The sequence below is a fragment of the Arvicanthis niloticus genome, chromosome 28, assembly GCF_011762505.2.
Source record: "Arvicanthis niloticus isolate mArvNil1 chromosome 28, mArvNil1.pat.X, whole genome shotgun sequence".
In the NCBI taxonomy this organism is placed as follows: Eukaryota; Metazoa; Chordata; class Mammalia; order Rodentia; family Muridae; genus Arvicanthis; species Arvicanthis niloticus.
In genome coordinates this window covers 14,291,446-14,304,948 of record NC_133436.1, presented here as the reverse complement: position 1 = coordinate 14,304,948, position 13,503 = coordinate 14,291,446, and the positions used below count along the sequence as shown (strand labels likewise).

The following is a 13,503-nucleotide window of genomic DNA, read 5'->3' as shown; positions in this document are numbered from 1 at the left end:
CCAGTTCTTCTACTGTGCAGAACGGGTACAATGGTACAGAGTCCATCTACCTGAACAGTAGATGGGAGAAATGTCAAGCCAACCACTAGACATCACTGTTTCCCATTTCATCCATCAGTAAACCTAAGAGAGCACTGGGCTAAAGACTACTCAGGATGTAGCATGGAGTGGAAAGACATATAGGACCATTGACTATGAAGGTAATCAAGTTTGGTTTTTTTGTTATAAGAAATATTATTATATTTATTTGAACTATTATTCCCTCTTTAAACTCTCTCATCTTACAAGTCTATGAAGTGATTTCTCTACAATTTCCTCTTTTCTCAAATCTACTTTCAGAAATGCTTCTGTTAAACAACTTTAACAGTATGTCAGTGATTCGCAGAATTCATAGCACAGAAATTCTTATTAATTTTAAAGCAAGGAGATTCTGGAATGAATGATCTTTGTAGGAGTCCCTGAGTCACTGAGAAAGATGGTTAATGATGTTTTAGAGGCAGGGGAGAGGTTGTTTGCAGTCATGTCCCTGAAATCATCATGTTTCCAGTTGCTTACGATTAATTAAATTAGCTACTTTTTTCATCTCTGTGACCAAAAATCTAACAATAATCAACTTAAGGTTTATTCTGACTCATCATCCGTCATGACAGGGAAAGCACAGCATCCTCATCTGTTAGGCGCCATAAGAACCTCACCCCAAGATGGCGATGGCTACCCGAGGGCCGAGTGATAAACAAGTCCTTATTATGTGTGAAGGCTGTGCTTCAAGGTGGCCTGATCTTACGCAAGCGTCACGAGCCTATGGAGAGATGATACGTGGCATGAGTTCATGGGCTCTTGGCAGGGTTTATAAGCTGCGCCTGGGAAGGGATCTCGGGCTCTCCATCTTGACTACCAACTGCTAAGCATCCTGGGTAAACTGCTGTGAGAAGGAACAGGTTGTTCTGTGTCTTAATTCCTGCTGGTCAGGGTTGTCGCGACACACTCATCCTGAGACAGCTGAGCACACTTCATCTGCAGTCAGTGAGCAGAAGAGAGATGAACGCTGCCTGCTGCTTGGCTTATTTATCTTTTGCCATGGGATGGTCTTGCCCACATTCAGGGTGGGGTTTTCCTCCTCCATAAAACCTCCCTCAAAACACACTCACAAATAAACCAAGAGCCGTGTCTCAGTAAAGCCCCAACTACTTTCTTAATGGATCAAGTTGACAATTAAAATGAGCCACCACATTCATTAAGGAATGTTAGGACACTAAATTAATTCTAATAGCACAATTTAAAGAGAAAATTAACTGTTACTGTAACACTATTTTCACCAAATCGCCAGTATGACAAGAATATAAGAATCCTGCAAAGAAATTCCAATTGTCAAAGTTGAAAGAATTACAAGCAAAAAGGATTGGTTACTCAAATTTCTTTAGTTAATAACTCAAACTTCAAACAGTTGAAATAATCAATTTACACAATGGGAAGGTTTGTTTTGGGCTCATGGTGGAAAGCACATTACATAAAATATGCCAAATAGCAGACAAGGATGGGCTGGGAACCCACCGTCCCTTCTGGAACATGTCTCTAAATCTGGGCCTTTTAACCTGTATCTTACTACTCAGTGGTCAACCTTTTCTCCACTCCCGCTGAGCCAAAGCTTTGGTAACAGTTCTAATCAACTTCCATGACATCACTTCTTAGGTCTCTCATGTGAGCTCATGTGCCTCTTGTCTTTCTGTGCCTTGCCTATGTTGTTTAACGTAATAACCCACAGTTTTATCCGTGCCACAGCAAATGACAGGCAGACAATATCAGAAAGAAATTGCTTTGAATATCTTCGCCATAAACGAATAATAAAACGTTTTTAAGGTGATAGGCTTACCCTGACTTGAAGTTTACACCGTGCATACGCATGTCAAAAAATTAGCTCACATATATGTCAAAACATCACAGTAATGCAATAAAAAAGAAAAAACAATTATAAGTCTATTCTTGCCATGTAGGTGATGGGAACCAAACCCGGATGCTCTAGAGGAGCAGCCAGTGCTTTTAACTGTGGAGTTAGCTCTCCAGCTGCAAGAAGCTTTATTTAATGAAGTATCAGAGGAAACAGCAGGACTTGAAGGTTTCAGGCTATTTGTTGTCAAAAGAAGCCGTGGCATGGATGTATGTAACAAGCATTTCCCTGTTGCAATCAACAAAACAGGAGGATGGATGCTTACATTGTATATATTTTTTATGTGTCCCAAATACATTTATGTTTTTGATCATCTAAATATATTAATGCCACTCTCAACTTGAGAGACATAAAAGGCAACAGGGTGAGTCTAATTGGTTCTAGATGTAGGGTTCACTCCTCTCTGGTTACAATGTATAAGGTCTTCCAGCTGAGGTTGAGTGCAGGTGAGTTATACAGACACAGGTGTCACAGACACAGGCATAGAACAACAGGGAGCCATCCATTCCCATGGTGACCACGGTGCTCACATAGCCCTTTGCAGGAAGAAAATGAGGGTGAATGGGGATTTCTGCCTCAGCCTCCGAGTCACTTCCCCATGACCTCCCTTTAATTTACAGAGTGGCAGTTTTCTGACATTGCTTTGGGTTCTTTGGGTAAGAAGTGGGAAAGGAGATGCTAATATCTTTACAAGCTACTTTCTTACCTGACACGTTAGCACCAAGAGTGTTGGTGACAGTTTCAGAATAGGGCTGGCTCTTCATGGAAGGACATACCCTCAGGAGACTGGATTCCACTCTAATCACCTTTACTAAACATGAGAGAGTTGCAAGAGCTACTGCAGGCATCAGCTTGTTTATTTGAGACAGGAATATATTGCCTTTGCTGTACAGATGGGTGAGGGTTTCTATGCTATGCTGAGAAGGCTTGCTTGCATAGGGAAAGCATCTGACAAAACTGTGAGGAAATGAAGATATTTGAAGATAAGGAAGAGGCAGAGCTAAACAGTATATTTGGAGTTGTCTACTGGGCATTATAATAATAGATTATTCATGACAAATTCAATATAGTCGTCTTCCTTATGGCTAACATAAGAAAAAGGAATCTACATTAGTTGGTCAATGGGTCTCAGGCTTTCTCTCCATTTCTTTAAACAAAACAAAACAAAACAAAACAGAAATGCGGTTTTATGAAAATCTGCAAGTTAAGACTTCGAACTGCAGGTGGTGCTGTGATTCTATCAGTTTCTGTCCTGTTTAAATTTGTAGCAAGAACTAATTCTTTGATTTAGTCTATTTTGCTCGATAGGTAAAAATAAAATTAAATTCTCTTTGTTATTTTGTTTTATTGTGATGATGCGGAGAAACTGTTCTTATTATTGCAGAAATATATTGCGGGTTACTCTTCACGATTGCTGCATGCTTCCTTAGACCAACTGATGAGAGGCCCCGATGTGATTTCTCTGCTTCTCATTCAGGATGGAGTCCTCTGTGATCCCTAACCTATTTATTTCCCGATGCCGCTCTTAAATTAAATTGTTTCACCAAAGATTTTGGTGACAATGATCTCAGGATAAAAAAAGAAAATGCATATGAAAACCATTTTAGCCTCTATTTTGTAACAATTGGTTAAAAAAAAAAAAAAAAGATTTCCTGGAATTAAAGCCGCAGGAACTCTGGCTTGAGTCAGACCTGTCAGCTGGACAACAAAATTCCAGACAATTTGAAATTTAATTCGTTTAATTTTTCTTGTAACTGGATTAGAAAATATGATTAAGCCCTAGCAAGATAACTCTCAATGCACCGGCCTGCCCTCAGTGCAATGCGGAGTTACTAAAATCTTACAGGAGAAGAAAGTAAACGGTATCGAGAGCTATATTTCCCTGAGGAGATACATAATAGAACACACACACACACACACACACACATACACACACACACACACACACACACACTTAAATGAAAGGACATTGTCTTTGCTTTCTGTGACACTGTAAGGATAGCTGAATTTTTGACATTAAGTCCCAATTAAATGTATATCAGGCTACTTTGAGGGTAAAAATCCACAAAACAAAAAAAAAAAAATAAGCATTCATCACAGTTCTCTACAAGGGACTTTTACCTGATCCTTTGAAGTCACCTTTATGTAAAGCAACTGAGTCGGGATGTTTAAATTCCTGAAGTAGGATGATTTTTGAGGGCAAAGTGATTCAACATTATGCAAAGACATAAAATGAGGAGAATGCCTTTGAAGAGAAAGAGAGATTCAGTCCCCGGAGTATACAGTCTGATCATTATTTATTTTTGGAACATCTGATATAGGGTGTGAAGAGAAGGAGTGGAAATGACAATATTTTAAACAAAGTGTGGGAAGAGCGGTAGTGCCATGGCTTACACACAGCATGTATATTAGAGCATCTTAGACACTTAATGGAACCCCCCCCAGGATTAGCCTCAACATAAAAGAAATGTAATAACAGAAAGATGCAGAATTATTCATGGTTGCTTTTACAATTAGAATAGGTTTAATTCAGATCTGCATAAGCAGCATAAAGACTTTTTAAAAATTAAAGGAATTGACGCTTTGTGGAAAAGAGGGATTGTACTCTAAGTACAACAAAAACAAGTTTTCTGCATTTGTTCCTGAAGAAAGTCTTTATTTTCTAAGAAATCCCTGGGCCCTGTCTATAACATTATAATCATCTTCTAATTTATCACAACTGTGTAAAGATTAAAGCATTGCACATCCGGCTCAGTACTTTTTGTTGTTGTTTTTTTTTAAAGTACATTTCCTCTCTCTCTTGAACTTGTTTGCTATAAATGTATATCAATCAGGCATGATGACAATTTAATAAGAACTTCAAGACCTGTTCATCCCATGGGATCACTACTGTGACGTCTTTCGGGGAGCCGTCTGATTGCTCAGTCCTAAGCACAAGCCCTATAAAATGAGGGACTCTGAGACGCTGGTCAGGTTGGAGAGCAGAGCGCTAGCCAGCTACAGCCAACCCTTCCCCAGGACCAGGGGCAGACTGGTAGAGCCTTCTCCGGAGCAGAACTTCAGCACCCTAGACAGCTCCCAGACCCCGGAAAGACAGTCCTGCCTGAAGGAAACAGCCAAGAGTAAGTAAAATCTTCCCCTTCTTCATCTCCTCTCTGCCTTTGGGACTTTGAATAGGAGTTTGTGAGATTTTCTCTCTTAAAAAGAATTTTACAGTGTTTGTCTTTTTGCAATAGCCAAATACGATAATAATGACAAGCCACTGGATGAAGATAGAAATGCCTCAGTTTCTCTCTTATGAACCATCTGCTTAGAGGATTCTTAGTCCTGCTTAACCCTTCATTATTAAATATTGCCTCTTTAAAATGAAGTAAAACGAGTTTGCTTGTGTGTGGAGTTTTGAGCAAAGCATTCAGCTTGCTGCATTTGTTTTGGGGGTTTTCAACCTGTGTTTAAAGATTTTTTTATTTCTGTTTCTAAACAGATAAAACCTAGAAAGCACTCACCCTCTTTATCACTTAATTTTTAAGATCTTTGACTTTTATAGGTAATAAGAGACAGAACCATTGAACACCTGTATGTTAACTAGACAGTGTTTAGAAATGTAACATGTGAATAGATCGAATACAAGATGCACAGGCTTTACAGATAAAGGCATATAAATCGATTTCCTGGAAAAACTTGTACCAATGCCAAGTGACTCTGAGGGCATTAACTTTTATCCTTGAATTAATTTGCTTGGGCCTTGGCTTAAAGAAATAAGTTCTCAGTGGTATCTATAACAAATAGAGAAAATGAGAATTCAAATGTAATAGGTACACAAGATTTTTTTCTTAGCGATACAAATCTATACTTCATATCCATGTATGTACATATGAACACACAAACTTTAGAATATAATTGGCTAGAAGAATAATTAAGTGGGTTACACCCCAGTTTTACATCAATCAGTCATTAGGGCTTCAAGGGGGAAACCCCAATTAATTCCATGAAGCTGTTGCCTTCAACAGAAAAGACATTAAACTATGACAACTCTGTTATCAAAACGCTGAGTCTAAAGTGAGTTACCTCCAGCACAACAGAAGCGTGGCCTTGGATAGACCCTAAAGCCAACCGAGTGCCTGCAGAGTCAAAGACAAAAGGGAGCTGAGCTGGTGTTCAAATGCCTTCACCCTGGGGATGCATCCCATTTCCAAACCAGTGCTAGAAAACTAACATTATTTTACAAAGTAGTCTTAGGCCAGTAAGTTTGACTCTTTCAGAACAAGGAAATGACCATTTCTCAACTCTGCAAGAGCAGTATTGCTAGACCCTCCCAAAATGTTGCCAAGTGTGACTGGGAGAGCCAGCATCCTCTCTTTTTTCAGAGGCACCAAGATGGAAGCCAGAAGCAAGCCTCAGTTCCTGGCACTCCTGATGCTCTTCAGTGTGCTGTTCTCTCAGTCACTGGCCTGGCCTCTCTTTGGACTGCCTTCTGCAGTGAGGTAAGTTTCATTTGGGAAAAGTGTGCTCTCAGTTCAGATAAGTAGGCAGGCATTCCCTCTGCATCTGAATGAGATTTCCCACATGTTATTTTGGAGAGTGCCGTATTTTAAATTACATAGTATTTATTTCAATGCTTTGGTTGTAGTGTTGAGAAAATTCATTTTCAACCAAAATAAAAAAGCTTATTCTGGGCTCTGGAATTCACCCAGTACCAGAAAGACAACATCAATGGCTGGTTTTGCACACCAGATGGATCCCATTTCTAAGCTAGTGTTAGGAAAGTAACTGTGTACTTTTATCTCAGGTCAGTTCTGTTTCTGGTACAAAAACAGCTATTTACTTGCCAACTTCATTTAAATTTATATTTAATAAAATGATTATAATAGTAATGAGATATACACACATGAAATTCTGTTGAACAGAAATCGGTCTGGAAAGAATAATTCCCTGCAAATATTAAGGATCATGAGGAAGTGTATGTACAAGCCTCATAATATTCTCTATTTGAACAAAATATTCTTAGTTTTACTATTTGATACAATAAAGTTTATGTTTCATATGTGTAAAGCATGATTTATCTCAACTTAACCTAAAATAAGATAGACTTGTTAGTAGTCAATTCATACTTAACCTTTCTAATCTACGGGATCATTATTATCTAAAGACAAAATGTCACGTCTTTGGTTGTTTGTCTTTTATGCTCAGTAAAGTGATTAGTCTTTCAGGACTAATGTTCTCTCTGAAACTGTATAACATGTTCCCCACTCCAGAGCATGCTTTGACAATTAGAGTCCCAATGCCTCTATCTCAGCAGATACATAAGTCACAGGAATGTTGGAATTCACAACTCAGGCTCAACCTGAGGCCCATAGATGGCCACTTTTACTATCTGCTACATCATCTCTCAGAGATACCAGAGTGCCCTAGAGCAGAAACTCTTTGTGTGTGTGTGTGTGTGTGTGTGTGTGTGTGTGTGTGTGTGTGTGTGTTAAACATTTTTAATAGAGCACTGGCATTAAAAAAAAACACACGCATCCACAAATAGGTTATATTTCCATTTATCATTTATTTCTAATTTCCAGTTTATAGTACAGCATCATGTATCTCTAATCAGAATATGCTCATACACACAATATGAGGAGCTAGAGGGACTCCCTGAATTCACTATATTGGAATAACCATTCACAAATGTGCATATCTGTTGGGTTGGCCAATAAAAAGAAATATATCATGCTGATGTGAAGATTGGTGATACACATTAGGGAACTAGAAAGAGACAAGCAGGTTGCACGTTGCTTCTGTCCTGTGTTTGGACAATGGATACTAAACATCACCACTTCTATAAATAAGTGTCAGGTTTTGTGTTTAATATTTGCTTTTTGTATGTTTATATCTTGTATAAATTGTTCTCTCTCTTAATGCTACTTCACAAAGGAACACAGTGAAGAACTGGGACAATGTGCTTTGCTTATAGCTTCACTAGAATTGAATCAAGTAGAAATTATGTTTGGTTTATAAAGCTTAGGCAAGCTGAATGACATCATCTATGTGAGCTCACACAAAATTACTACTTATATCCTCATTAAACATGGAAGCCATGAAGTCAAATTAACCTATCCTTATCTTGCAAGTGGGTATGTTCTAATAGTTTGTTTTCCTGTTGTAAGTAGTTGCCAGACTATAAATACCATGTTAGAGAAAAGAACTGTATTGCGGGTTTTTCTTTTACCTTAATAGGTTGGATGACAGGATGCAGTTCGAAGGAGCAGGTGACCCTGATCAAGTCTCATTAAAAGCAGACTCTGACATCTTGCAGAATGCCTTAGCAGAAAATGACACACCCTATTATGATGTGTCCAGGTAAGTTCACTCTTGTTTATCTTATTTGGGAAACATATCTGAAAAGACAAAATACTCTAGTTTTATCTGTTAAAGGGATAGCTTTTTAATGACACTTCTCACTCTGGTTAATACCTCTAGCAACTGATTCAGGTATCCATGTGAAAAGGTTGTAACAAAGCGGGGTAAATATGTTATTTATCTATGTCTTTGGGGCATCATTTCAGTGGCTCAGATTAGACCAATCCCAGATCAACCTGAAGCAGTTAGGATTTCATGAAGGAATAGATATAAAGGAAAGATCCCTCCCTCCTTATAAGAGTCAAGGGTTCCAACGGTGCTGCCCACTCCTGAAATTCCTTGTCTAGTGTAGTGTTGCAGAACAGATCAAAGATGTCATACAGAAGACCAAGTATAAAAGGGTTTCTTGTATACTTACAAAGTTCAGTAGTAGACCTAAGATCTTCTCTATTGCAATAGATTTGATACCTGGTTATTTGATGGAAAAGAGTAATGAGAGACATACGAGTACTGCTGAGCTTGACCAAAGTAACATATTTTTTTCATTGCACATATTTTTATTTAAGGTAGCATAAATAACTACACAAATACATGCAAACTATAAATGAATTTGAGTTCAATATTTATTAGAAAAAATCATTTTAAATATCTTACTAGAGAACAAAATAAAATACATATCGAAAATGACCCATTTTTTTTTCAAGATGTTGGGCTAGACACATACATCTTATATGGTGCTCCAAGTGACTGGAGTTTCTTTTGCTATGGTGTTAGGGAGCTTCCTTTAGGCTTAAGTTTTAGTGAGCAAATTTCTTTGTCATTCAAAAGCTAGGATGACTCTAAAAGAAAATGTTACCAGGAAATCATTGTCTTTTCTCCCTTGCTTTAGAAATGCCAGACATGCTGACGGAGTCTTCACCAGCGACTACAGTAGACTTCTGGGTCAGATTTCTGCCAAAAAATACCTTGAGTCACTCATTGGCAAGCGAATCAGGTAAAGAATACTTGTTATTTTTTTTTAAACAAACACTCCATTGACAAATTTTATTTTTCTTTCTAGAATTTTATTTTCCTTGCTTAAGGCTTAAAACTCTTTGATAATGTTCAATTTTTTTTTTTTTTTTTTTTGAGAAAATAGTAATACATGTCGTTGAGTAAAACACATAGGACCCACCCAGGGTGAGATGGTTTTTGGTATTTATTGATTCTAAATATATTTTTCCTAAGTAAGTAGTAAACATTTACAAACCAGTGAAACTGAGCTAAACTCAGTGGGAAGAGATACGGATTCATCTCTTACTTCTTGTTGACATTTTAACTGTTATTTTTGGTCTCATTTTCTTTAGCAGTAGCATCTCGGAAGACCCTGTGCCAATCAAACGACACTCTGATGCGGTCTTCACAGATAACTACACCCGCCTTAGAAAGCAAATGGCTGTGAAGAAATACTTGAACTCCATTCTGAATGGAAAGAGGAGGTAGGGGGGAAGAACCCTTTAGTGTGGAAATGTATAGATGACCTTCAAATGTTAATCCCTATTTGGAGACTTCTCTATTTCTCCATCACGTTGTGGGCTTTTGTCTGCTTCATGTGGCTAATGTCAGGCTTCCCTGGCATACTTTTCAAATACTGATACACAAATGTCAGCCCCAAACCATTAGAAAACAGTATTTCTGGGGATGCTGACCTGGAAACTCTACTTTTTAAAGGTTCCTTCATTTTAATTTACTGTCATCAGAGTTTAAAATGATGGCTATTTTGAATCAGGGAGTGGTTTAATCAAGTGTTCATTTTTTAAAATACATAAAGTGCAGTTATAGATTTTTGTCATGCAAGGAAACCCTACTATATTTATATCCAACAACCCTGTTGTATCACATCTATCCATGATGTATTTGTGTATTCTAGTTCTAAAAGGATGTTTCTGTACAGTATGTAAATATTGGACACAAGGATAGGAAATCTAGTGCTCTCTCTTCTTACTCCAGTTGCCTTTGTGTGCATGGTGAGTATTAAGCATAATTTTATTTAACTGAAACCAGACAAGAGTATCCTCCTTGCCCACTAAATGCTAATTCCATAAGGCTGATTTTAGATACGAGTGGACTTGGAACAATTCATGGGCAATCACTAGCTGCAGAGGTCATTGTTGATCCCCAGTGTATCTTGTGGAGCATCAATAATCACTTAGTCATGCGGTTATAATTGCTTCCTTGGAACATTCCTCCGCTGACATTTTTAACACGTGCATTCTCCTTTTGTTCCGTAGCAGCGAGGGAGATTCTCCGGACTTCCTCGAAGAGTTAGAGAAATGATGAGAAGGGTCCTCTGGGCAGAGCTGAAGATCAGAGGTGGGTGTGTCTGTGCACGCTAACTGTGTCCACACAGCTACCATGAAGAATAGATGCAGGAGTAATTCAGTGGATAAAAACATCTTAGGGCTAAAACTCCTTCTACCCAGAGATATTGTCTAGCCCACAAAACACCTCTACTGGAGGCAGAGCCCACCACAGTGAACACCTTAAGGTGCTACATGCACTGGTCTCATCTTGACAAAGGTACTGTTCACCATAAAGAATTTGACCTCTGTAGGGTATTTCTTGTCTATTTACCCTTCTCCCACATGACATTTAAGCACAAAGGATACTGAGTCACATCTCTGAGGGAAAGTATCTTAGTTTTGAAACTCAAGTCATGCTGTTTTTATTAACTTAAGATGTAGTTCCTAGATTGCCTGTTAGATCTTCAGTTAAATGTGAAGAAATATCATGGCGGCCCACTATGATATTTCAAGCTATTCTGGGTTTAATTATACTCCTTCAAACATAGAAAACTTCATGGGACAAAAGTTCAAATTGGACGTCTCAAGTAAGAAGCACTGCAGCTCCAGTAATGTTCACTGGGGAAGATTTTTTAATAAGAAAAATGTGCTATTTTTTTCTTTCATGAAGCAGTGTAGGCTGGTTTTCACAATTAATTTTATATAAATGTGGATACAAGGTGTATTCTTTCATGAGCTATGTAAGCATTAATAATTTTATTATTTTATCAGAACTCACTCACAATACTTGGCAAGAAGAAAAAACGTTATATAGCTGTGTCAAAAGTCAGTACACTTCTCTCCAATGGGCTATGGAGAAGATGGTTTTGATACAACCACTCAACATGGAAGTAACCAAGAAAAGATAAAATGGATCAGTATGGCTGGCCCCAGCACAACTTGGTTTCTAATACCAGAAAATAGGCAGGATTCCAGCCTTGGCAAAAAAACGAAAATAGCTAGTCCTTTGTGTGGACCAAAGGCAACTCAGTCTCACTTTAATCTCTGGTGTGGTCATCTAAGATTTTAAGAGAGTGATCAGAAGCAAACAAGTTTTCAGAATCCATCTACAAGGACGTTTTGTTCCATCAGTTAGATTAAATATGTCTTTATCAATGAAGAAAGCATGGGGTAAGGAGCTGGTCATAACAATATTATCATGTGCAGACATTCCTTGGATCAAGGATAAAAGCTAGGCTGGGAGTCTCAGTGCTGAAGCACTTGCCTGGTCTACAAAAGAAAGCCTTGGGTTCCATGCCCAACACCAAAAGAAATAATATTGCTTTGTAATATGACTATTTCTGCCAGATAAAGAATATGGCAGACACCAAAATATAAAGGTAGATTTTTTGTGTGACATGTAAGGTCATTTATTGGAGCCCATCTTTATTATGGCAGGTGGCTTTGGAGAAATCCTGCAGGCCTTCCTACACGCAGCCCACAAATGCTTCTTCATCAATGATTAAGTAGAAAACCTCTTCACTCTCCCGTTCCTTTGTGACAGTCAGTGTTCTAGAAAGTTCTCTCTTGACTCAGCCAGACACAATATAATCAGAGGCTGCTAATAAAGGACAAGGAAAAAAATGATATTTACTAAATGAGTGAATGAAGCTACTATAATACAAATTTAATAATTGTTTTTGTTTAAAGCACTAATTCTTTCTCTTTTTTTCTAGAATTCTTGAAGGAAAACAACCAAGTGATTACATTATGAGTTCTACATATCTAATTCAAGAAAACAACTACCATAGCAAAACCAAATAAAATGTGTTGTGAATATTGTGGTTTCCTTTATGTAATAACTGTAATGTTTACATTGTAAATATTATTTGAGCACTCTAAAATTCATCTTTAGCTCATGAAAGGCTTATAATTTCATATGCTATATATTCTTTCAAATAAAAATATATTTAATGATAGGTAGATACTAGATTAATTGCAATTATCTGACGCTTTCTGCAAGGGTAGCAATTGAGGAAAATTGATGTGTTTATTTATAGCATGTAGTTAATTATTCAACAGAGCAGAACAGATATTCAGCGTGAACAAGCCTGAATGCTAAGCAGATAGGCTGCTGTGTTACATAAAGCAAAATATCTAAGGGGAATAACAAAAATATAAATAAAAGAGATACTTGACAAAAGCACTTTTCAGAATTGTATTTCTCCAGTGATAGGGACTCCATGTCTCATGGATTCATTGGTCTGACTAGGATTTGCATTCCCCAAAGGCTTCTTCAGAGATGCTTCTTCTGCTAAGAAAAGCCCAACTTCCAGCCTGGAGCTTCCCCTTTCTGCTTGTGCTATGGGTGTGTAAACTAGAAGCTTAACAGAGTGCTTGATTCCCAGTAGTAAATATTTTTTTCCCATAATCACTCACAGCTATATTTTGTCTTATTGGCTTCCTTTGCTGAAAGTACATTTGTAGACACAACTATTTTTCCAATGTGATTGTATGAAATTAAAGAAGGGAATAAAGATCTTTGGTTATCATTGCAAATGAGTATTCTTGTTCCGATTCTTTAAAAGATCCAGTGGTACCTTCTTTTACATGTATACCTACAGGTTTGGAGCTGGTTTTGTATGGTGCTTGAGGTGGGACTGCATTTGTGAATCCTAAATTAACAGCTACTTAAATGAGATGGAGATTTTTCTCTTACATATGGTCAGGGGGAAGATGGAAAGTTTAATGTAATGGCTCGGCCACACAACGCGCTATGTGAGAAATCAAACCAATCTACAAGTTATTCCTTATCTCCCAGGGTCTAACCCCTTGGTTTCTTGTTTGTTTTCCATTAATTAATTAATTCACTTTATATCTTGATCAAATCCCTCCTCTCCTTCCAGACCCCCCACTGACATGGCCTCTCCCCCCTCCATCCCTCCTTCCTTT

General features: G+C 37.9%; 1 protein-coding gene across 4 annotated transcripts; it reads left to right on the top strand.

Moving 5' to 3' along the window:
* Window positions 1-4,849: 4,849 nt before the first annotated feature.
* Vip (vasoactive intestinal peptide) lies at window positions 4,850-13,099 on the top strand. 4 transcript variants are annotated; one of them, XM_076926747.1, is made up of 7 exons: window positions 4,850-5,067; window positions 6,313-6,429; window positions 8,168-8,290; window positions 9,180-9,284; window positions 9,640-9,768; window positions 10,564-10,642; window positions 12,288-13,099. In XM_076926747.1, exons 2-6 carry the CDS (start codon window positions 6,323-6,325, stop codon window positions 10,604-10,606), a joined length of 507 nt encoding a protein of 168 aa, XP_076782862.1. In that variant the 5' UTR covers window positions 4,850-5,067; window positions 6,313-6,322; the 3' UTR covers window positions 10,607-10,642; window positions 12,288-13,099. The 4 variants fall into 4 exon arrangements, with proteins under 4 accessions (XP_076782862.1, XP_076782861.1, XP_076782860.1 ...); XM_076926746.1 differs by having other exon boundaries at window positions 4,859-5,067; window positions 10,561-10,642; XM_076926745.1 differs by having other exon boundaries at window positions 4,869-5,067; window positions 9,637-9,768.
* The last annotated feature ends 404 nt before the right edge of the window (window positions 13,100-13,503 follow it).

Excerpts from the sequence above, each read along its gene's own strand:
- Vip (XM_076926744.1), top strand. The coding sequence starts at position 6,323 with ATGGAAGCCAGAAGCAAGCCTCAGTTCCTGGCACTCCTGATGCTCTTC. Across the intron at positions 8,291-9,179 it reads CCCTATTATGATGTGTCCAG|AAATGCCAGACATGCTGACG; the intron begins GTAAGTTCACTC and ends CCCTTGCTTTAG. Across the intron at positions 9,285-9,636 it reads CTCATTGGCAAGCGAATCAG|CAGTAGCATCTCGGAAGACC; the intron begins GTAAAGAATACT and ends CATTTTCTTTAG.